The sequence below is a fragment of the Mirounga angustirostris genome, unplaced genomic scaffold (genome assembly GCF_029215605.1).
Source record: "Mirounga angustirostris isolate CCGP_5_RB_7025 unplaced genomic scaffold, mMirAng1.0.hap1 SCAF_6, whole genome shotgun sequence".
NCBI lineage: Eukaryota > Metazoa > Chordata > Mammalia > Carnivora > Phocidae > Mirounga > Mirounga angustirostris.
In genome coordinates, this window is record NW_026991714.1 from 128,112,731 (window position 1) to 128,135,900 (window position 23,170).

Below are 23,170 nucleotides of genomic sequence, written 5' to 3' on the forward strand. Positions count from 1 at the left end.
CCCTAGAAAAACAAACACTCTGATAGAGCAGGTGCAGGAGAGAGTCTATGTACCCTGCTGGGGAGGAGAGAGGCTCTGCCTTGGTTCAAGAAAGCCTAGAAAGCAGAAATCAGGATGCAGAGCTCACTTGTTTACTGGTAAAGCTAGAGAAAAAGAGGTCAAAGAGTAAAGTAAAGCTGCCATCAGAAATTTGGCACTTCTGCTACAATTATCACCCTATGCCACATACCTGTCCCCAATTGGACATGGGCCCCACGCCTCTCCTGATGACTCAGGTCTGTAAGGGATACTCCAGAAGACATTTTCCAAGGGGAACAAACCAGATGTGGGTTGTGAGAGCAGGCTGGCTGGTGCAGTAACTTCCCCGGGGTGCTAACAGGCCTCTGCTTTGGAAGTAACCCCGGAGGGCATAGGCTCCAGAAGGGGCACTCTTGTAACAGCTGGCCTCAGTCACATTTTAATGGTATTTTTTCCCCTCATATTTCTGGAGTAGATGCCTAGGAAGTTAACCTCTGGAATGTTGTCTCTACCCCACACACATATGAAGTGAGCCACAGACTTCAAGCCTCTGGAGGATTTTCAAAATCTCCAGAAGACAGGCTCAAAGCAACCTAGAATATACAGGAGGAGGATTTCCTAGCCCACCCAACCTCAGAAAATAAAAGCATTATTATACAGGACAAAACCATACCCCAAAACGTCTCCCTTACCTTAGTACTGGGCTGATTGCAATGGACCAGACTCGGTCTTCAGTCTGGATGGTATGTAAGCACTGCCCCAGCCGACCTGACGCCAAAGGCCAAACCTGGAAACAGGAGAGGAGACGCTCTCGTTGGCACTGCCAGGGACTGAGATGCGGGGTGAGTGTCCTGGGAGGTGGGGGAGGGGAACGGAGACTCCTTTCTGTCCTGCATATGCCGAGTTCAGAGAATGAGCAGAGAAGCCTCCCCAGCCTCTGGCTCACCCACCTGACTCCCAGTCCGAACTGCCCTCCTTAACATCCACCTGAGAGCCCTTCTTTACCACCCAATCTTGTATCAGGGAATCAGAAGCTCCACACTCTTCAGCTGAGCCTTGACTCAGCAGGGTGAGCAGGTGGAACTCACCTCTCTTAGTGACTTCCTTGTGTTTGTGGGTTTTCCTTTTTCCTATCTCTCAACCAGATTTTTCTTTGGGCGGTAGGGAGGAGGATGATCAAGGCCCAGTATGGGGGAACAACGATGGAATTAGAGCAGAATTAAGAGAGAGGAGTAAAAAGAAAGACACAAGGGAAGGAAAGAATGGAAGAAGAAGAAGAGCAGCTTCAAAGCACGAAGGTGGTGTGTTGTTGTTTGTTTGTTGATAATGCCCAGGATCCAGTGCTATTCATGTCAGCAGGGAATTTAGCACCTAGTGTCACCAAAAGTAGCAGAAAAGCTTAACTCTTTTAAGCTTCCATATCTCCTACAGGTTAAAAATATTGCTTGGAGCACGTTATCTGGTCCCTATCAGTCAGGAATGTACATTAGCAGCCACTCCAGGCTTAGCTCTAATCAACACTCAGGGAGCCCTCAGCAGCCAGTGCATTTAGAAATCTCCCATTAAGCACAAGGCCCCCCTCACCTCACCCAACCCCAGATGACACACTCGGGGAAATAAGCCTCTAACCAAACAGAAAGGAAGCCTTGAATGTACAGGGCTGTCCCAGACAGTGGCCAAGGAGGGATCCTGAGGCTGCCAGATGGATCACTGACCTCTCAAGGTCCCTGCAGTGCTATAAGGGGGAACACACAAAAGCCAGTCAGGACCTTAGATGGAAGAACTTTCAGGAGACATTCCTTGAGTTTAAGGGGCAGGTGACGGAGTGGGGGTGGTCTTGCCTTCTTAGGGTCACATGACATGTCTTCCCTATAAAAGGAGAAAGTGTTTTAAGATTTTGTGTATGCATGACAGGGGGAGGAGGGTGTGAGTTCCTTCCAATATAGGGAAAAGAAAATAAACTTAAGAAGATCCTGAACAAGGAGGGGCAGAAAACAAAGGTAAATACCACAACTTTCCTGGAATGCCAGGATTCTGGCTTACCCTTCTGGATCTACAGCCATGCCACTTTGCCTGTAACTAAATGCACTTCTAATGCCTTCTTTCACACAGTCCCAGCCCGGAGGAGAGGTTTGCCTTTTCTCAGATGCCAACTCTCTAGAACGCAGGTCGGAGGGTGAGGAGACACTAAAGCCCTCTGATTATAAAATCTATGGGGACAGTTCCAGTCCTGAACTCACCAGTGCCCCCCCCCCCCCCCCCCACGGAAGGGGCTGGTGGATTCTGACACTGTGCAAACCACAGGACAAGGTGTCTGGTCTCCAGGAGGGCCTCAGGAGGCTTGCTGCTGGTGCTGAGCATGACGTTGGGGAAGCGCTGCCCTAGCAGGAACCCAAGTGTCATGACGCCCGAGGGAGGGGAGGTGACAACAACGTGCTGATCACACATCTTCACCCTCAGCAGTCAAATCCAAAACAAACCCATCCCTGCAAAAGATATAACTCAGTAGAAGTGGACATTTATATAGTCCTTTCAAAAAGCAGTTGACGATATGTATCAAGACTCTTAAAATGACCAAAGCCTCACACCCAGTAATTCTATTGCTGAGACTCTACCCAAAGATAGTAATTCTAAAACGAAGAGAAACCTATATGGTAAAAATATTCCCAGCAGCCTACGGCTGCAGGAAGAGCAGATAGGGCAGGCGTGGGCTTTGGAGTCAGACACATGTGGGTCTGAACCCAGTTGTTATTTATTATCTCTGATCTTAAGGATGTTTCAGGACTTCTTAGCCTCAGTTTCTTCATATGTACAATGGAAAATAATACCTATCTTTTGAGGGCTGCAGAAAAGTCAAGAAATGCGTAAAGCACCAAACATAGTAACCCAGCATCTGGCAGGTATCCAGCATTCAATAACAGTGGGTCTTATTACTCATTAAGCCATTGAAGATGACACTTAAATATATAATAATAATAGAAAACCTTATAAAATAAAGTAGATACAGTAGGGTATATTGGATATCCAAAATATATTATGAGCATAATTTGTGGGGAAACAATTCTCCTAAAGGAGAAAAGGAGAAAATGAACAATTGTAAGGTGCTTAGCATCGTGCCTGGTTACTTATATATAAACAAGCAAACCTCTGCATTGAAAAATAACTAAAAGAAGAAAAAAACAACAAGTTCAAATGTTCCTTCCTTCATAAAGTCTCCCCTTTCAAGCCAGATGTGATCTCTCCACCCTGTGAACTTTCTGGCCCTCTCCCTAGAGCCTTGCACACTTCACAGTCCCGGCCACTTCTCATCAGCTTCAGAGCCACTGCAGGCATGTCTGAGCTCGCCTCAAGAGGAGAGGCTGGCTCTTCCTCACCTTTGAAGAGCCCCAGTGCCTTGTACACTATGCCTTGCATACAGTAGGTACTTTTAAGAATAAATGGAAGAATAGAGAACTAAGGGAGACAACGAAAGAATGGTCAGGACCAGCCCAGGCCCACTGAGAACATTCCTACAGTCCTATCACATATCAGGATGGAGGGGCAATCCAAACTAAGCAGCCACTCCGGGCTTAGCTCTAATCAGTTCCTAACTCAGAAGTCTTACAAAGAAAATGTTTTAGTTCCTTTCACCCCAATAAAACAAATCTCTTTCCTAAAACACAGTACGTATTTGGGGGAACTCCCAACAAACAGGCTATAGATATTTACAGGCAAACACGACTAAGTTCTCATGTAGGTTGGGGTGTATTAGAAGCCTATAGAAGCAGCTATGGGACCGCAGATGCCACCAAAAAGAAATGGAGGGCTGGTTATACAAGATTAGCACTGGGTAATGTAGAAACAGGTCAGGAAGCTGAAGGCAGCTAGAGGCAAAGACAGCAACGGAGAGGGAGCAGAAGCAGCGTCCAGAAATCTGCAAAGATGAGCTGGCCTGGAGGTCACTGGGGAGCCCCAAAACAGCAGGCCAGCTTTCTGGAGTTGAAGAACCGGGCGGGGGAGGGGGGATTCTGTCACTGACTTAAAAGAAATCCTCAAAGGAAACAGGATGAACTGCGGTGACAATTTTGTAATTAGAAAGTACCTACTTTAATGCTTAAAAAGAACTGAATCCACCAAATAGGGTTGAGTCGGTACTTAAAACATGAAACTAACCCAATATCCCAAATATTGGGATTACTATCCTTTGACTACAAGCAGTCCATCCCCCTGAATTGCTACCTTTGGTCAAAAAGCTTAGTTTTAAACTGCTCTGGGTGTCCGACCACAGAAAAGAGGATAGAAGAAAGGGATGTCACTGAAAAGGAGGGGCCAGGGGAGACTTGAAGCCATGACAGGAAGATGCCAGAAGGAGATGGGAATATTTTTAGGTCACACTGCCAAAAAGATTTCTATGCAAATTGTTTCTGAGGAGTACAGCAGGTTAAGGCCAGTCTGTTTGCAAGGAATGGTACAACTACAGTGACCAATCAGAAACCTGAAGTAAGTATAGGGTAGGGGAAACGGGAAACAGGCAATAGGAAATTCAGTTTCCAAGTTGGTTCCAAAGATTTTCTGGGCTTTTCTCAGGCTTCCTGTGCTGGGTGCATGTCTCTGACAGAATACAAAGTGTAAGGAAGAAAAGAGCAAAGGGAGGAGAAACTTCCAGAAGTAAAAAGGAACATATGTTGCCCTTTTTATATAAATTGGTGGCATTTTTATATGAAGGGATAATCACCAGAGGGTACATGGAGTCAGAAAAGTTAATGAGTAAAAACTGCAACTTTCCTCTCCGGAGACCCTCCCTAGGTGTCTTAGCAGCCTATTTGCTGACACGAAGAGGCATTTTGCTCCTGTTGGCACTATGAAGTCTCCAGATGCCGGAAAACAGGCAAGTAAGATACTATCGGGCTTCCTACACCTCGACTGAATTGTCAGCGAAGTTCCCACAGCAGCCCCAAAGGACCAGATGTGTGCGGGCCCTGCCTAGGGCTGCTGGACACAGGGAGGGAGAAAGACATTCTTCTCTGTCTCATGGGTGGAGGCCTGTTTGACTCAAACATGGATGAGCAGAGTCCCTAAAGCAGGGGTCACACTACTTATCGGCCTCATTCTGTTGGCAGATGACTGACTGTAGCCCAGGCAGTTCGGCAATGACGCACCGAAACGCCTTTCCCTCCTTGTCTTTCTACTGCTTGCTGACCACATCACTCTCCAGAGAAGCAGTAAAAACACATTTTAATTATCAGCCTGATTGCTTATAAACACGGTGGTGAAAAATTAACCTCCCTAAACAGAGAGCAAGCAAAAGGAGGGAGATTTTAAAATAAAATATTGGGGTCAGAACTCAGCCCACAAACTTGAGGAAATTCAGCGCAGGGAGGAAAAGCTGGCCAGGCCCTCACATTTCAAGTGAGTGGCAAGCTTCCCAGCCACTGTCCACTCCTTTCTCAGGCCAGCTGGCAGGGACATAGTCTGGCACCGCAAACTGCATGCCAGAAGCACATAAGTGAGTCCTTTATCGTGTCGTCCCCTCCCGCCCCCACCCAGCGCCCTCAGCCAATCCCAAGACTCAAGGCCCTATCCACCCTCTCCCACCCCACTCCCTATAGACAGGAGGGAATAACCATACGTAAGGAGGAGACCACTCACCTTGGCCGTCCTGTCCCTAGAGCCACTCACAATGATGCCCCCTCTGCAATCCACACAGTTCACCTCCTGTTCATGAGCCGAGTACTTGACAGTGAAGGTGCTATGAATCTTATGAACGCCAATCTTCCCATCTCTAGGAGAGAAATAGGGAGACCACCCCCAATAGCCAATTATTCTCTCTGTCGGAAGAGAACAAGGCTACAGAAGCAGCCTGAGTCTCCAGTGATGTCCAAATTTGCTGTTTTAGGCAATTCAGCTCAACAAGGCGCTGAGCTTTGAGACACCTCTACTTCTTCAGTACACTTGGGGCTGAACAGAGCTGAGAGACAAAACAAATTTCCCCTATGAGAGTATCAAAACCAGCTTCACTTTTCATTAAAGGCTCTTCCTGTTTTCCTTCTCCAGCTAACCCTATTAATAGTGCCTTTGGTAAATCTCTCTGCTTCATATGGAAAAACAAAAACAAAAACAAAAACACTCCCTCTTCCTATGGTCTCCCTCCTCATCCCTTTGGAGTTGAGAAAGAAAAGTCAAGAGGCAGGCAAGCAGAAGTTCCCTGAAGAATGCGAAGGAAGAAGTAGAAGGAGACTCCTGCAGCACTTACCCTCCTGCACTGATAATGTGCGAGTTGGCCAGCACAAAGTGGCAAACGTCCTCATCATGCCCAGCAAAGACTCCCAGGGGCCGACGGTTCAAGCTGGCACCATCTGGGCGGAACTGATAGGCCAGGATGAAATTAGCCTGGGATATGTACAGAGAATCACCTTCTAGCTGCATCCAGGGCATCTGACTGCAGAGATGTAAAACACAATTTAAGAATCAACGAGATACAGTATGAAAACGGACTCCGATCTTTGGAGAGGCTGACTGATCCCCAACTTAGCAAGAATAACTTGTACGGCTCAGCCGTTACCTCCCCAATCTCCTGTAAAACTACCTACCCTTAGGCCACCCTTAGAAAACCTGGGCGCCTGGGTGGCTCAGTCGGTTAAGCGACTGCCTTCAGCTCAGGTCATGATCCCAGGGTCCTGGGATCAAGTCCCACATCGGGCTCCTTGCTCCGTGGGGAGCCTGCTTCTCCCTCTCCAACTCCCCCTGTTTGTGTTCCCTCTCTCACTGTCTCTCTCTCTGTCAAATAAATAAATATAATCTTAAAAAAAAGAAAAAAAAAGAAAACCAGAGAGACAGAGCTTTCTGGTGTGCATGTCTCTGACAGAATACAAAGTGTAAGGAAGAAAAGAGCAAAGGGAGGAGACACTTCCAGAAGTAAAACTTTGTTTTGAAAGTTCTGGACTTCATGAAAGAAAGTCAGAACTACAAGACCAATTAAATATCACTCTTAATTGGAGAATGCTTAAGACTCGAATTACTGGCAGCGTAGACTTCTTGGGGGTAGGCAGATCTCAGCAAATTCAATGACTGGGGCGCAGAGAGGGTTAAAAAAGAAACCTTCCAGGGAGCCTGGGTGGCTCAGTCCATTATATGCCTTCCACTCAGGTCATGATCCCAGGGTCCTGGGATCGAGTCCCACATCGGGCTCCTTGCTCCTCGGGAAGCCTGCTTCTCCCCTGCCTGCTGCTTCCCCTGCTTGTGCTCTCTCTCTAAATAAATAAATAAAATCTTAAAAAAAAAAAAAACCTCCACCCAGATGAAGTGATTTTCTTTCATTCTGCATCCTCCCTGATTTGAAGTGTTAAGTGATAAGTTTCGAGGTTCCAAGACTCCCACACATACTTCTACCTCTTCCTCCAACAGAGCAGATGGAGAAAAGAGAAGAGTGAGCCCCAAGAAGCCCTATTCCCTTATCCCACTATGCAAAGGGGCTATTTATAAGTGAAAGGAATATGGCCACTTAGGAAAGGATGCTAATGTACTAGTTAGCTATCTAGATCCTCACACGGGATATCTGCGTTTCTGTATTAGAGGGTAAGTGGGGCAATGGGAAAACACAGCTCCGCAGCAGTCCACTACAATATGGGGGCTCCAGAGAAATAATCAGCTCTCCTAGGCAGCTGATAAGAGAAATCCACAAATAGTTAAAGATTCCCTCTATAGTATGGCAGGAGGAAGAAAGGTTAGAAGCCACAGGCCAGTCCCACGGCACGGAATGAGCCTTAAGAAAGAAGACTCTGCCAGGGGCGCCTGCATGGCTCAGTCAGTTAAGCGACCAACTCTTGATTTCAACTCAGGTCACGATCTCAGGGTCTTGAGATCAAGCCCGAGACAGGCTCCACTCAGCATGGAGTCTGCTTGTCCCTCTCCCTCTGCTCCTCCTCTTGTGCTCTTTCTCTCTCTCACACACAAATAAATAAAATCTTTTTAAAATAAGGAAAGAAAAAGAAAGGAAGGAAGGGAGGAAGGGAGGGAGGGAGGGACACAGAAGAAGAGAAATAGACAGAAAAAGAATAAAGAAAAAAGAAAAGAAGAGAAAGGCAGACAGACTCTGCCAGACCCCAGGCTCTCTGGTGGCGACTAAGCTCCCAAGGTAGACATCCCAGCAGCCTGTCCTACTCTATGTAGGAGTTCTGGAGCTACCAGATCCCAAGCAAAGCATAGGGACAGCTGATTCATCTGCATTTACAGAGACACCATCTCCCACTGCCAAGCCTGTCTGAGCAAACTGGGCCGTGTTTCTTCCCCACACTCCTTAATACAAGCGTCATGGGAATGTGGAAAAGTTCTGCAAATTGACTTGACGGGCCATTAAATGCAGCTTGGCCTTTGTAGTAGCTGAGTTTCTGCTCAGGGGGTTTTTACAAGTGTGTGCATATATTCTACAGAACATGTGTAGAGTTGCCTACATTCTCACTCATTATACACTTCCCCCTTCAAAATCCCCTTGCACAGGTTTGTGGCACAGTCAAGTGGGGTGGTTGGAATGCATGTGTTTAGAGCCATCTGGTAAACAGCCATTTGCCTAGGACAAGAAACCAGGTTCATGCCAGGTGAACAGTGGAGAATCCTGGGGCAGCCTGGTAACTGCTTTGTGTGTTTATTTGCCAAACTGCTTTGAAAACCATCCCCAAAAAAGACGTCAGGGACAAAACCTTGATACAGAAATAAACTCCACTTTCTGGTATTAAAAGGTAAAAGCAGGAGGCAGAGGGTAAAGTTTTTTTTACCATAAAAATCAGTCTTTCTCCCTAGTAGTTTCTTTACTACCACCAGGACCCCCGCATAACTCACAGCAACCACCACCCATGAAAGCAGCAGAAACTGGACACCAGCAAGACCGAAGGGGTCTTCAGATGAAGAAGCCTGTCTGCAGGTCAACCTGGAATGAGGAACATGACGTTCCTTATCCATTCCAACCAATCAACAAGGAGCACTTCTTTGGTAGGGAGTCAAATGATAACTATGAAATAACGTAGCATCGGTGAAGCATAAAATTTGCGGCATTAGCAATCCAAAGCCACTGTCTAAATTTCCTCGCAGTTCTGAACTCTACCTCCTGTAACATCTATAGCCAAGCCTTTAGGTCCTATTTTGCCTTCTTAATAAGGTTGGGCAGAGGGCTAATGGAGTGAAGGAAGTGAAGGCATAACTCCATAGAGTAGATTTAAAGAAAAATAACTGTAAAACAAGATGGTTTGAAATGCTGGCTTCATTTATTTCTTTTGATGAGGTACATTAACAGTGGTTACCTCTGAGTGGTAGCATTATACGGAAGTTTTATTTCCTCTTTAAATGCTTCTATTTTTTCAATAGAATAAACGTGTTATTTTTATAATCATAAAAATGTGGAATTTGTTAAAGTACATTTTTTGGTAATTTTTACAAATGTAAAAAAAAAAAAAGTCCCTCCGATGCCCCCTTTGCCACACCTCAGGAGAGGCACATATCCACTCTAGCTAGGACCAGACTTTTTACCTCCCAGCATGCTTTTCTGTCCCAGGTAGCTTTAAGAGTCAAGAGGCTACTTACCTGCATCTCCATTTCAGCAGGATCCCCTCTCGGCAGCGCCCCAACCTCCAGTTCTGAGACACCTTCACCCGTTCCTTCACCGGGACACTGGCCATCCTGTGTTCAGACAGAACAGATAACCCAGTCACGACAACTCATTGCCAACCAGAGAAAATTCCACAGGCTTAAGTCAGAACTCAGGAGTATCTAGAATACGTCTAGATATAAGTGATGGGGTTAGGACACCAGAAAGGAATAACTTTCTCTCTCCACCCTAGGATAACCAAGAAAGCCAAGGAGAACAGCCTGTCCATTACAGAGTCTGTGGCGATGCCCAAGCAATCTAATGGAGAAAGGATAACAGAGAGTTGGAACCACTGGCTATCCCTAAGGAAAAACACAAACTCTGACTCCTATCTCATACCAAACAGAAAAGTTAATTCAAAATAAATTTAAACATAACATCTAAAACTATAAAGCTGATAGAAGAAAATATATCAAAATATCTCTGCAACTTGGGGGCTAAGCAAAGGTCTCTTAAAATACAAAAGGCAATAGCATAAAAGAAAAGTCTAATAAATGAGACATTACCAAAATTTTAAATTTTTGCTCACCAAAATTAATATACATACCACAGTCTGGGGGAAAATGTTCACAAAATGTATACTTGACAAATGGCTTATATCCAGAAAATATGAAGAAATTATAAATACATATGTATAATTGTATGCATATGTATATATTATATATGCATTTATATATGTATATGTAATTTTATACCTGTAATTGTGTTTGTATATATATAAACTAATATATAACACTCAATTATATGCACAAATATATATACACACACACATTTATATACATATGTATATGAATATATATTTTTTGAAGGCCAGTAAAAACTCTGTTACAATCTTGGTGGGAAAGCAAAATGGTACACCCAATTTGGAGAAATGTCTGGAAGTCTATTATAAATCTAAACATATACCTACTCTATGACTTAGCAATTACCCAAGAGAAAGCATATGTCCACAAACAGACTTGCACAAGAATGTTCATAGGAACTTTAGTCATTAACAGCCAAAAGTTGAAAACAGCCCAGGCAGCCATCAAGAGGAGAATGGGCATACACCCTTTGGTATATATTCATCCAATGAAATGCTACTCGGCAATAAAAAGGAAACAACTACTGATATACACAGTAATGTTGGTGAATCTCAAAAACATTATGCTGAATGAAAGAAACGTTACACATGGGGCGCCTGGGTGGCTCAGTTGGTTGAGCGGCTGCCTTCGGCTCAGGTCATGATCCCAGGGTCCTGAGATCGAGCCCCGCATCGGGCTCCCTGCTCAGGGGAGAGCCTGCTTCTCCCTCTTCCTCTGCCTGTCGCTCTGCCTACTTGTGCTCTCTCACTCTCTGTCAAATAAATAAATAAATCCTTAAAAAAAAAAAAAGAAAGAAAGAAAGAAACATTACACAAGAGTTCATGTTGTATGATTCTGTTCATGTGAAGTTTGAGAAGGAGAATTAATCTATAATGGAAGAATCAGAACAGTGATTACCACTGGGAATCCTATCACTGGGAAGGGGATTGACTGGGAAGGAACATGCAGAAACTTTCTGGAGTAACATTCTATATCTAAATCTTAAGGGGATTTGGGTTACACGGGTATGTAGCTTTAGTCAAAAATGCATCAAATGAAAAAAAATGTACCAAATGGAAAAAAAAAATGCACCAAATGATATACTTAAGATTTGAGCATTTCACTGTATAGAAATTTTTCTTAAACAAAAAAGCCCATAAACTAATATATACCAATTATATGCATGCATGCTGAAGTGTTTACAAGTGAAGTGTACTGATATCCACAACTCACTTTGAAATGCATGATAAAGCAAATACAGTGAAATGTTAACTATAGAATCTAGGTTGTGGGCATATGAGCGTTCATGGTACATTTCATTCAACTTTTCTGTTTTGAATTTTTCAATTAAGAAAATGTTGGGAGTGTCAATAGTACTTTCTGGGTGAGGAAAGTTAGAGCAGTAAGAGAGAAGGGAGCGCACCAGCAACAGGAATGGCATAGTTTGTGACTGGGTTGGAGTGGTAGGGGACAGGGAGAAGACCACAAAGCCCCTCTGAAAATGTACCTTTGGACAGAATTTTGCAATTATGGGCAAGAATTTGAAAACTTCACCTTAAGCCCCATAGCTCCCCTGTGTTTCCCTGGCCTGCTCCATTGGACAATAAAGGTACACTGCTTGGAACAGAGTAATAACTACCAGGTCTATTGAGAAAAAAAGAGAGACATGCATTTCTTCCAGTCTCTGCTATACCTTCACATTTACTACCCTTTGCTAAAAGTCAGCAATCAAGTCCTGCTTTCAAGATTACAACAGATACAGGTTAGAAAGGATGGTTTTAGGGGCGCCTGGGTGGCTCAGTCGGTTAAGTGTCTGCCTTCGGCTCAGGTCATGATCTCAGGGTTGTGGGATCGAGTCCTGTGTCAGGCTCTGTGCTCAGTGGGCAGTCTGCTTGAAGATTCTCTCCCTCTGCCCTTCCCTCCACTCTCTCTATCTCTCTCTCTCAAATAAATAAAAATCTTTTTTAAAAAGTTTCCTTCCTGGGGCACCTGGGTGGCTCAGTTGGGTAAGTGGCTGCCTTCAGCTTGGGTCATGGTTCCAGGGTCCTGGGATCGAGCCCCCTACCGGGCTCCCTGCTTGGTGGGAAGCCTGCTTCTCCCTCTCCCACTCCCCCTGCTTGTGTTCTTTCTCTAGCTCTCTCTCTGTGTCAGTTAAATAAATAAATAAAATCTTAATTAAAAAAAAAAAAGTTTCCTTCCTGTTGTTTAAATGTGTACAGTATTTTTTCTAATTATGGATAAGACTGAATATCTGGTCATATGTTTGAAAGCCATTAGCATTTCTTCTGGGAAATGCTTGTTCATACCCTTTGTCCCTGTTGCTATGAGGACTTTGGTCTTTTTCTTGTGAGTGTGTAAAGCCTCTTTATATAATCTGTATTGTCAATTTTGTTCCAATTTATTATTCTTTTTATAGCATTTTATCCATGTGGACACTTAAAAAATTTTTACATATCCATGACTTCATGTCAATCTTCTGAAACCCTTTAAAGAGAGTAAATGTTCAGGAAGGGGTTGCTTATTTTAATTTTCTGGCTAGAAGATCAACCCAAAATAGATTTTTTTTTTTTTTAAGTAGGCTCCATGCCCAATGTGGGGCTTGAACTCATGACCCTGAGATCAAGGATCACATGTTCTACTGACTGAGCCAGCCAGGCGCCCCCAAAATACATTTTTATTTCAATTTTACTATGGAAAATCTTTCAACATAGTGAGTAGAGTTTAGTTAACCCAACTGAATACTATTTTTAAAATGACGTAGAATGTTTTAATCTCTCTGGATCATAATTCCAAAGATAATTTATTTAACATTTAATATGGTGTTTATGATGTGCCAGGAACTGTTTTCCATTTACCCAATACCTATGCATATTAAGTATCAATGTGTTTGTTGATAGTGCAATTATACTTCCTGTATTTTATCCAATTAGAAGACCTTGGAAATAAGCGATAAGCAAACTAGCTGACACTTCAATTTAAAAAGAGAAAGCCAGAAATGACCCAAACTGATATGAACTTAATATATAACAAACAAAGTAAAATTTTAAAGTAAAGAAAGAAATCACTACTTCATTAGTGTTGTTGGGTTTATGTAGCATGTTCCCAAGTTTATGAGGAAGAAGGGAGGGAAGAGGAATATACATGCCTTAGAAAGAACATGGGAAGTAAATACTCTAAAATCGTAAACTAGGTCCCACCCCCCCTCACTTATTGGGGACGCTATAGGACAGTGAAGGAATGGTCAGACCAATGCAATATTTATAAAATGAACAATTAAAAGTAAAAAAACAAAATCGTTAACTGTGGATAGCCAACTTCGTGTGTTTTTATTTTCTTTGTGTTTTTATGTATTTTCCAATTTCTCTACACTGTAATATTTGGGTGAAGAGGAAAATACTCATTAAAATAATAAATTATTATTAATGCTGGTGACAAAACTGGGTATCAATGGAGGAAAAAACTGATTTAGACGGTATCTCATAACCCAATATAATAAATCCCCCCAAAATGAGAGTGAATTTAAAATATTTTTTTTGACTAGAAGATTTTAAAGTGTTTCAATTTTAAATGCTGCACAAAAGAAAAAAGAGATTAAAATGAAAACAGAGTCAACAGCAGGGGAAAATTAACAATACTATAGGTACAAGTTTTATCTCTAAAACTTTTAAGGGACTGATAGAAATCTACCAGAATAACACCCTGTCTCCAATACCCCCTTATCTACAACCAACAGCAGATAAGAACAGTCACACGGTGTCCACATAACTAAACACTGGGGAAACATCCCACATCATTAATACAGACATGCATACTAAAACAATTATTAAAGTGCCACCTCACATCTATTACTAGGTGGGAAAAAACAGAAACTGGCTTTGGTTTGATAGCCAGCTTTGTGTTTGGTTATATATCGCAGGCAGCAGGTAGCACACCAGTACAGCTTCTCAGGAAGGAATTCCGTCGAGAATTGTTATATGACAGCTTCTGACCCAGCATTCCCATTTTTGGCACTAAATCACAAAGAAATAATTCAAAAGAAAAATATATTTTTTACAAAGATATTTATAGTTGCGGCGATATATGTGAGCTAAAACCTGGAAATAGCCCAAATGTTTGTCTGTGGGGGAGAACAGTATACTCATGCAATGTAATACACTGCCGCTAGAAATGACAAATGTGGAACTGCCAAACATTTTGGAAATGACCGTAGCAAGCAATGGTAATTTTAAAATGAAATCAAATTTATAAAGGTAGAAGTGAAGAGATGCTACATAAAATTACATCTCCATAAACACGTCAGAAGAAGTAAATAGATGGTACTTTGGAAGTGAGTTTATAGATCTTACACATTTCTACATATCTCTCTCACATAATTGTTGATAGGTCTCTCGATTTACCTTTAACTACATAGTAAATTCAGTGAAGTTGTGGGAAAAGCCCAGAATGCACACTTAGGAAACTGGGATCTGAATCCCAGTTCTGCCTCTTCCTAATTATAAAATTCTGGTTACCTGACTTCTCTAAAGTACAGTGTAAGTACAAAAAAGGTTTATTCTTCTTACATAAAGATAAATATAGGTAATAGTTAATATCGATTAATGGTGTCATCCCTGAAGCTAATCCAATAACCATTCATTTTTCTTCTAATTTAACTACAATTATTAGAAATTGTTCTAATGTCAAACATTAGTCCTCTTTCAGGCTGAATGATAAGGATTTGGGTGTATACACAGTAAAGCTAAAATATATTACTGATTCGTCCACTGGGTGAATGCGGTCCCCGGTTTCACACTGATAGAGAGCAAGCCTCGCTACCAGATGGAGAGAGAACTAAGCACAGCAAAAGACAGTTAACAGGATGGACCAAAGAACTGAACTCTTAATGAGAAAGATTAGACTCCGTGTCAAATCTTATCTGCAAATCCCTCCCAGGTATAAAAGAAGGCATCCTCCGTAGCTCACCTTTCCTCTGGAGTTAGGTCCAAGCTAAGAGGTGGAGGTGAACAAAAATTGAATATTCTACATCACAGCAGGAAGGAAGTATGGGGGAAAGAATCAACATATTTCCTGAACTGGGTTAAGGACAACACTTCTCTCATCTCTCCGATCATTTAACTGCCCTTTGCTGACACTTTACTAAGGGTCAAAGCACTGCCCTGCGGGCCTGATCAGCAAGAAACTTCCAAAGTTGAACTTTAGAAACTGCTACCAAACAGCAGGTGCAGGCGTCCTCTCCCACAAGCAACGCCATCCTCACGATACTTGGCTCTGGCCCTTCAAATCAAATTTCGACTTTTTAAAGCCACTCCCTTTGGCTTTGACTTGAGAAATAGTACCACTTTGTTAAAAGCAGCTTAACAACTCAGCTTTTTCATCCCTTTTGTCTACTCCATCATCTTTGATGGTTAGTTTCCCTAGCTGGTGGCAAAATCATACGTATATTCTTATTAGCTTCAGCACCTGAAAAATCAGAAGGAATAAAATAATCTTTCTCTGAAAACAGGTACCCGCCCCCCCCCTTGGGACCTGTCACAGTCTAGTCAAAGGGGTTGGTAGAACAAGGCAGCAGACGTGCCTAAGAAGATAGGAGCAGATGCCCCTTGGAATTCAATAAGGACCCTTGTTCCCATCTTTGAAATGCTCTCTGGTTGGCTGTTTCTCCAACACACTTGCTGGTTTAAAGTGGGTGTGCTCCCCCCAAAATGATTAGTGCCCTGTAAATAAACCTCTCACAGGGCTGTTAATGCGGGCAGGAATCTCCAACCGGCCTGGTGGGCCTGGTGGAACTTCCATTTTCCCAGCCTGCCTTCTCTTGCCTCAGGCTCATTTTCCACTTGGGCCCCCTCCCTCTCAGCTTTCCGGCACTTAGTCACTATTACAGTTTGACTGCATTCCTGGGCGCAAGACCTAGTTCAAACAAAAACAACACAACATGCATCCATGGTACGCTACGGGGCCCCTTCAAATCTTGGCAACCAGTGAGTCCAGAGGGACGGAAATTAATCTAGGCAGTTATCTAGAGTCCCCTTTCATTTCAGCTCTCCTCCCTCACCCCCCAAACTCAAAGCAAATAAGTCTGAATAAAAATGCCTCAGAGTGAAGGAGCAGGAAGTGCAGGTATCTCAGAGAGGACTTAAACTTGCATGGTCTCTAAGACCAGTAAACTCCTGGATCACAACTCAGTTTCCCTTCCTGCCCCATCTTGCAGTTCGGTTCCCCTTGATGCTGTGGATGCCGCCTCCCTGCATGACTGGCATGACTTCCATAAGCATAGCTCCCTGCTGATTTGGGAATTCGGCAAAGGAGGGGATCCCGTCCACAAATGGAGAACAAGGGCATCTCAGGGTGCACTGGGCTAAGGAGGGGCGACAGGGCTATGCAAAATGATGCTCGGGGCTTGGAATTTTAACACTGCCTCTTTATTTGATCTTGCTTTCCAGAAAGACTGTCCCTTGTATTGCCTATACCTACCCTACCTTCTACCAATACTAAGAATTTGGCTTTAATTTTTTTTTTTTTAAGATTTTATTTATTTATAGAGACACAGCAAGAGAGGGAACACAAGCAGGGGGAGTAGGAGAGGGAGAAGCAGGTTTCCTGCGAAGCAGGGAGCCTGATGCGGGGCTCGATTCCAGGATTCTGGGATCATGACCTGAGCCGAAGGCAGACGCTTAACCGACTGAGCCACCCAGGTGCCCCTTTAATGTATTTTTTTAATGTAGTCAATTTTATTCTTCTTAAACCACAAAATCGAGTCTTTGATGGTACAAACATCACTAGTTAGAGTCTTGTCAACAGTTCCCAGCTGGGGAGGAGGCAGTTAGCGGCCAGAACTCCTGAGGGGTCTCTTTAAAATGCTAACCCCCAGGGTAAAAGGCTCGGGCAAGTGTGGAGGTGCAGCTGTCAGTGCATGGTATTTACACAGCCCAAGGAAACCTCTCACTCTTCGTCTACACCTGCATCAGACTAAATCCTCCAACAGCCTCAGCAGCAGAGGTCTATAATTAAGATTTTTTAAAACTTTTATTTATTATTTATTTATTTATTTATTTACGATCAAGAGGGAGAGAACCAGCAGAAGGTGAGGGAGGAGCAGAGAGGAAGAGAGAGAATCCTAAGCAGGCTCCACACCCAAGACAGAGCCCAACATGAGGCTCAATCCCATGACCCTGAGATCATGACCTGAGCTGAAATCAAAGAGTCGGACACTCAACTCACTGAGCCACCCAGGCGCCCCAATTAAGATTTTTTTCAATCAATGAAAAATCATTATATTGTGTTAAATTGCTTACCCTTCTGGCCAGGAAACAGGGGAATAGCCCCACCAGCGAGTGAAATGAGACTGCTCCCTACAGTGATGATAGGACCATGCACAAGGTGAGGCAGCAGACGCACCTGTCCCTTGCAAGGCCTCACCTTGCTCATCCAACCTTACCTCCCATGGTCCCACCCCATGCAAGCAAACTCCAGCCAAGCCCCTCTCTTCTACATTCATCCCTACCTCCGTACCTTCTCCTAAATTGCCAGCACCAGCCTACCTTGTCCCTGACAAACGCTTGCTTCCCTCTTCTGGGCACTAGTCAAATTCACCCATTCTTCAAGATCCAGCTTATGCCTCTACTTTCCTAAGTCCTACAAACAGTCTGCTCCCTCTCATGTGAACCCCTGGGCTGAACCTAACACAAACTGAGGCACTGTTAACTTTTTGCAGCTTTATGGTTTGTCCAGTACAGTCATAAATTCCACAGGATCAAATATTAACCTCTCAGTACTTCTAAAAGTACATCCCAGCCAGCATGCTGCAGAGCAGTGGTATACCAGGAACCCTGAATAACTGGGCCATCAAACTTTAAACAATTTATAGAATTGATTTTCATTCAACTAAAGATCCACCAACTTTCGTGAAGACTTCAGACAAACCACAGAGCCACAATGTGGCCCCTGGCCCAATTTGCTACAAATAAGATGAAGATTGTATGTTCGGAGGAAGGTATATGAGAGGATATAAGAGAACAAGATCAGGGCAGTAAACAGTTCTACTAGAACAGTAACATACCACATGGTGAATAAATAAATATACAGGTTCTTCAACTTTCTAAAGCTTGATTTTTTAAAAAAATTTACCTTTTAATCCTTTCGTGTACTACCAAAAATTCTAACAGCATACAAAAGTATGTCTTAGACACAAAAGGGGAGAACCCCGGGCCCAGCATAATAGGTATTTTGATAGATACCGCTTAGGAACTGCTTAAGTAAGTCCTCAAAAGTATAGTTCTCCCTTTGGCAAGTCACACTTCCAACAATACTTGTAGCTTTTCAGGAGCCTAGACACACTACCTTCTAGATCCAAAGTCCCTTCCTAAAAATGTATAATAGACCACACCTTTAGGAATTCAACCAAAGCCTCCAAATTCTTACGCCAGAGAAGCTCGAGGGAAGGAACTTGAGCAGATAAATTACCTTAATGTGGTACCACATGTCAAAGCTGTCCAAAGAAGTTTCAGAAGCAGTAGGCATAACCCTAATTCATAACCCTGAGTATAGGATTTAGGGTTATGTTCACACTCACATTCATTTCCTCCTACTATTGGTCAAGTTCTGTATTTGCAGGGCACTTGACCCATGTATGTTCTCCAAGATGTTAAGAGATATTAGCAGGGGGGAAAATTTATGCTCAAACACTTTAGACAATGCTAGCTGAAACAAAATAAAACAGGTCTCTCGATCGCAGGACTTCTCAGTGTCTTTAATTTACCAATGGGCACTGTGAACCTCCAAGAGAGGCAATGTGGAACACAGCACTTCCTACACTCATTTGATCACAGAATCAGTTTTTCACGAACCCCACAGTACAACTTTCAGAAAGGCTGATCTAGCAGTTTCTGAGCATAAACAACAGCAAGAAAGATGCCACTATTTTTTGTGAACAGACCATCTGCTCAGTGAGTCATGAATTAGGTACTAACAGCTTCACAAGTGGACTTTGTTCTCATACCTTGAAAATGACTTTTCCCTGGGCTCCCCATCTGAAATGTAAGGAATAATTACCCTCTCTGCTTCTCAGGGTTGTTTTTTATTGTTTTTAATCTTGCAACTGTTTTCCATATTAATCACTAAAACAGGTTCTCAGCCCAAGTAGCCAGGCTTCAAAAATCCCTGGTGCCGTTCCAGCCTGGATGAAGGGATGGAAAGAACATGAACCAGACGCCACCCAGAAAGTTTTTACATCTCCAGTTTTGAGGCCATTATGATAAAGTCAAACTGCAGCCAAGATACCGGATAAATGACAGATTCTTCTTTAGTAACTCACTTCTAAAGAGAGGACTCTCTTAGGCTCACACAGCACCTGTACCTGAATCTTGACTCACCTTTTGAATATGGACTTTCTAAAAAAAAATTTAAAGAAACATGGGAGGTCAAAGTTGGAGCTACAGGAAAGAAAGAAAAAGATGTACTGGAAGAAAACTATTTCCCCTTCTCTGCAGAGAAAGAACCCATTACAAGCTCGCGAGCAGGGGAAATATCATTCTTTCTGGTGAAATAGCTTTCCAGGAAAAGTATCTCAACATATTTACCATAAAACAATTTAATTTCCCTGTCCCATCACCTGCCACCCCATCCCCATTCCCCCCAGAAAGCCCACAGATTGTGGATTTCCTCTCATTCTTGGCAGAGTTACCAGAAGAAACATAATACCCCCTTCAGACTGCTCCCAACAGCTGCTGGAGCAAGATGGGGAGCTGGGGGTAACCTTCCAAAGCTGCCTCTTAAAATGACCATTCCCCCTGCCAAACCATGCATCCAGTGAACGTAAGACTTGTCTTTCCCTACTTTCTTAAAGGAGAGACCCCAAAAACAACAGCATCCCCTAGTCCAAAATACTTGCCTCCACCCATCTGATGTCCTCAACTTGACTGTAAGCTGAAAGTTGTGTACAGTACGCCCCATTCTGTGTCTTCCCTAACATGCGTTTCTTGAAATAGTCCCCTACTACTTCACAGGACTAGTATCTTTTGTTTGCTTAACCCATCAATTTCCAAGTTTGGATTTTTACCAAACTCCTATTCAGTGTAATCTCCTTGTCACTGTCCCCCTCCCCAATACCACATGCCTTGTACACACACACACACACACACACACCACAACCTCCTTTCAGGTGAAGAGCCTTGAAAAACAAAAGTCTAGGAAGAAATTCAGCAATGACTACACCGTATCCCAGCCCTTTACCCTTCCCCAACATCATCAGACACTAAATGTGCTTCAGTTCTGTTAGAAAAGCCCCATGCCAGGCAGCAGAGAGACTTCCAGCTAGTCTTCAGTCTCTCAGCTGAGACCACCAACAAAGAAGTTCATGAATGTCAACTGGGGGCAGAGGCAATATCTCTCTTTGCTGAGGAGAAACTGGATGAAGCCTCCAGCATCATTCCCCAAAGGTGACAGCCGAGGTTGAGTGAAGACCGTGAAAACTGTACAAGAGCTGAGGGAGAAAATATAATGTAAGGAATGATTCGGAATCAGGGGCAGATGAAGGTGGAGGGATGAACTGGCTGACCCCAAATGTCTTTTCCATCTCTAACTCCTATGATTCTTTGACCTCCAATTTTGTGCTGCAGACAAGGAATGGAAAGTCAACAGACGTGGCGATGTTTTGAAAGAGCCTGGCGGTCTGCTCTTGTCATTTAGTGGCCTTTGCATGTATTTTTTAAGGTGTCTCTAAGCCCTGTCTTCATTTCACAGTTGTCACCTTTCTCAGCAATTTGAGCTCATGTCAAATACCAAAAAGAAGGAGAAGAAGAAAGAATGTACTGGCAATTAATTGTGGGCTAAAGAGGGGCAGCCCACGGCCCATTGGGTGGCCCAGACTTCTAGGGAGGGCAAGGAGGATGGTTTGGGTCTAATGGAGAACTGACTCAGAGCTGACACAAGGCAGCTAAATCTCTAACAAAAGATAAATTCTTTCTCCAGATAGTCTCATCCTTGGCTTTAGATCCAGTTCAAGCGGTCACATGATTCAGAATTCACAAACATATTCTTACTTAGCACTACCACCTAATTTCCATTGACTACAACTGGATTTCCATCTGAATTCTGTTCAAATCTGAGCAAGACTGCTGAATAGAAAAGTCTTTCCTCAAGAATAGACCAAATCTGGGGTGCCCGGGTGGCTCAGTCGGGTAAGCGCCTGCCTTCCGCTCAGGTCATGATCCCAGGACCTGGGATTGAGTCCCGTGTCTGGCTCCCTGCTCAGCGGGGGAGCCTGTTTCTCCCTCTCCCTCTGAGGCCTGCCGCTCCCCACTGCTTATGCGCTCTCTCTCTCTTTCTCTCTGTCAAATAAATAAAATCTTCCCAAAGAAAAGGAAGAAGAAACCAAATCTTTGGATTCTCAACCTGGTCTGATGGTTGATGCACCTGAAATAAATTCTGGAGCTTAGACAAAATCTGTTTCTGTAGATCAGAGTGAGGGGGATCCCAATTTTCACTGAAAATTGAAAACTTGACTATCCTCACTTTTTCAAACAGCTTATCTCATCTTAAATTTTCAAAATTTACTGGCCTTAAGAAGAATCTACCGAAATACTGCCTGTTCTGGGACGCCTGGGTGGCTCAGTCGGTTAAGTGGCTGCCTTCGGCTCAGGTCATGATCCCAGGGTCCTAGGATCAAGTCCCGCATCAGGCTCCTTGCTCAGGGGGGAGCCCGCTTCTCCGTCTCTGGCTCCCTCTGCTTGTGTCCCCTCTCTCTCTGACCAAAAAATAAATAAAAATCTTAAAAAAAAAATTATAAATAAATAAATAAATACTCCCTGTTCCACGGTTATGAGTCAGAACCAGAAACTAGTCCAATGCCAGGGTCAACCCAGAGGTAAGGTTACGTTATCACACAAAGATAATTCTTTTCTATGGCAAACACTCAAAAAAAAAATTTTTTTTAATCTGTATGGTTCCGCAGTAACTTCACTGTGAGTTTGATTTCAGCAGCTCACTATCTTTACAAGGTCTTCGAAGGTGCTAGCACAGAAAATTCAAAGTATAGAGCACTGAAATATTTTCAGAGATCTCATCTCAACAGGAGTTGCTCATCTTACAGACTGTGAAGACTCTGGGTTTCCTCCATGTTTCTGCCTTGAATGTTAGGAAATTCATCCTCTACTACTCAAGTTTTACAAGACTGGAGATGATATAAACAGCTCTATATTCTCACAGTCTTGGAGGAAAAGGCCTCTTCCATTCTCCCAGTTTGGATCTGGAGGCACTAGCTACACTGGGCCATTTCCTGCTTCCACAGGTGTATTATTTATTTTAAGCTTGTAAATTGAACTCAACGTTTATTAACTCACAAAACGATTAAAAATAAGGCCTTTTCATAACAGCTAAAGAGAAATACACCCACCTATGAAACTTTTCAATCAATTAGAGAACAAATAAGTGACTCCCCTTCCTGGGTTAGGCAGAAAGGCGAAGGAGAGAGCCTAAGCTACTTTAAGTTGCTAATTGTTTTCTGAAAATCACTGTTCAGACCTTAAATGCAACCAGGCAGCAATGCCTTCTCCAGGTCAGAGTTAGGAAAGGAAACTTTATGCTTTCTGGGCCAAAAAAATGCTCTTAGGTATAATCATTTTAAAACAAACAAACACACTCTGCTTATCTGTGTCCATCTCACTACTCTGGACGTTAATCATCACTGAAATAGATACCCTGCTCCCCAGCCTCAAAGAGCTCCAAGCCTGCAAGACCCTGGCTGAGGAATGAATGTACATGCCAGGGCAAACACCTCAGAGCCTTACTTCCTAAACACCTATTGTTAATTCTAGGCAAATCTACCACAAGTAAATGCAAAGGAGCACCCAGGTATTGCTCAAAGGATGGTTAAAATAAAATTGAAGTTTGAAAACACAGGACTTAATTTGGGAGGAATTAACATGAGACTGGCAGAAGTATCTTTAAAAAAACCCTTAGATTATATATACAGGTATAC

The 23,170-nt window shown here is 43.2% G+C and overlaps 1 protein-coding gene across 6 annotated transcripts in view; it reads right to left on the minus strand.

Annotated features, from left to right (window-relative positions):
* FBXW4 (F-box and WD repeat domain containing 4) overlaps positions 1-23,170 on the minus strand; it is a 92,860-nt gene that overhangs the window by 64,274 nt on the left and 5,416 nt on the right. For 3 of the 6 annotated variants that reach the window (XM_064595188.1, XM_064595187.1, XM_064595189.1), the window contains exons 2-6: positions 17,490-17,546; positions 9,571-9,666; positions 6,251-6,436; positions 5,647-5,779; positions 711-805 (exon numbers count right to left, since the gene is read on the minus strand). In XM_064595188.1, the coding sequence (XP_064451258.1) occupies positions 711-805; positions 5,647-5,779; positions 6,251-6,436; positions 9,571-9,666; positions 17,490-17,546 (567 nt within the window). The remainder of the gene's footprint in view (positions 1-710; positions 806-5,646; positions 5,780-6,250; positions 6,437-9,570; positions 9,667-17,489; positions 17,547-23,170) is intronic. The other 3 variants (XR_008506390.2, XR_006791367.3, XM_045878666.3) reach the window with 1 other exon arrangement.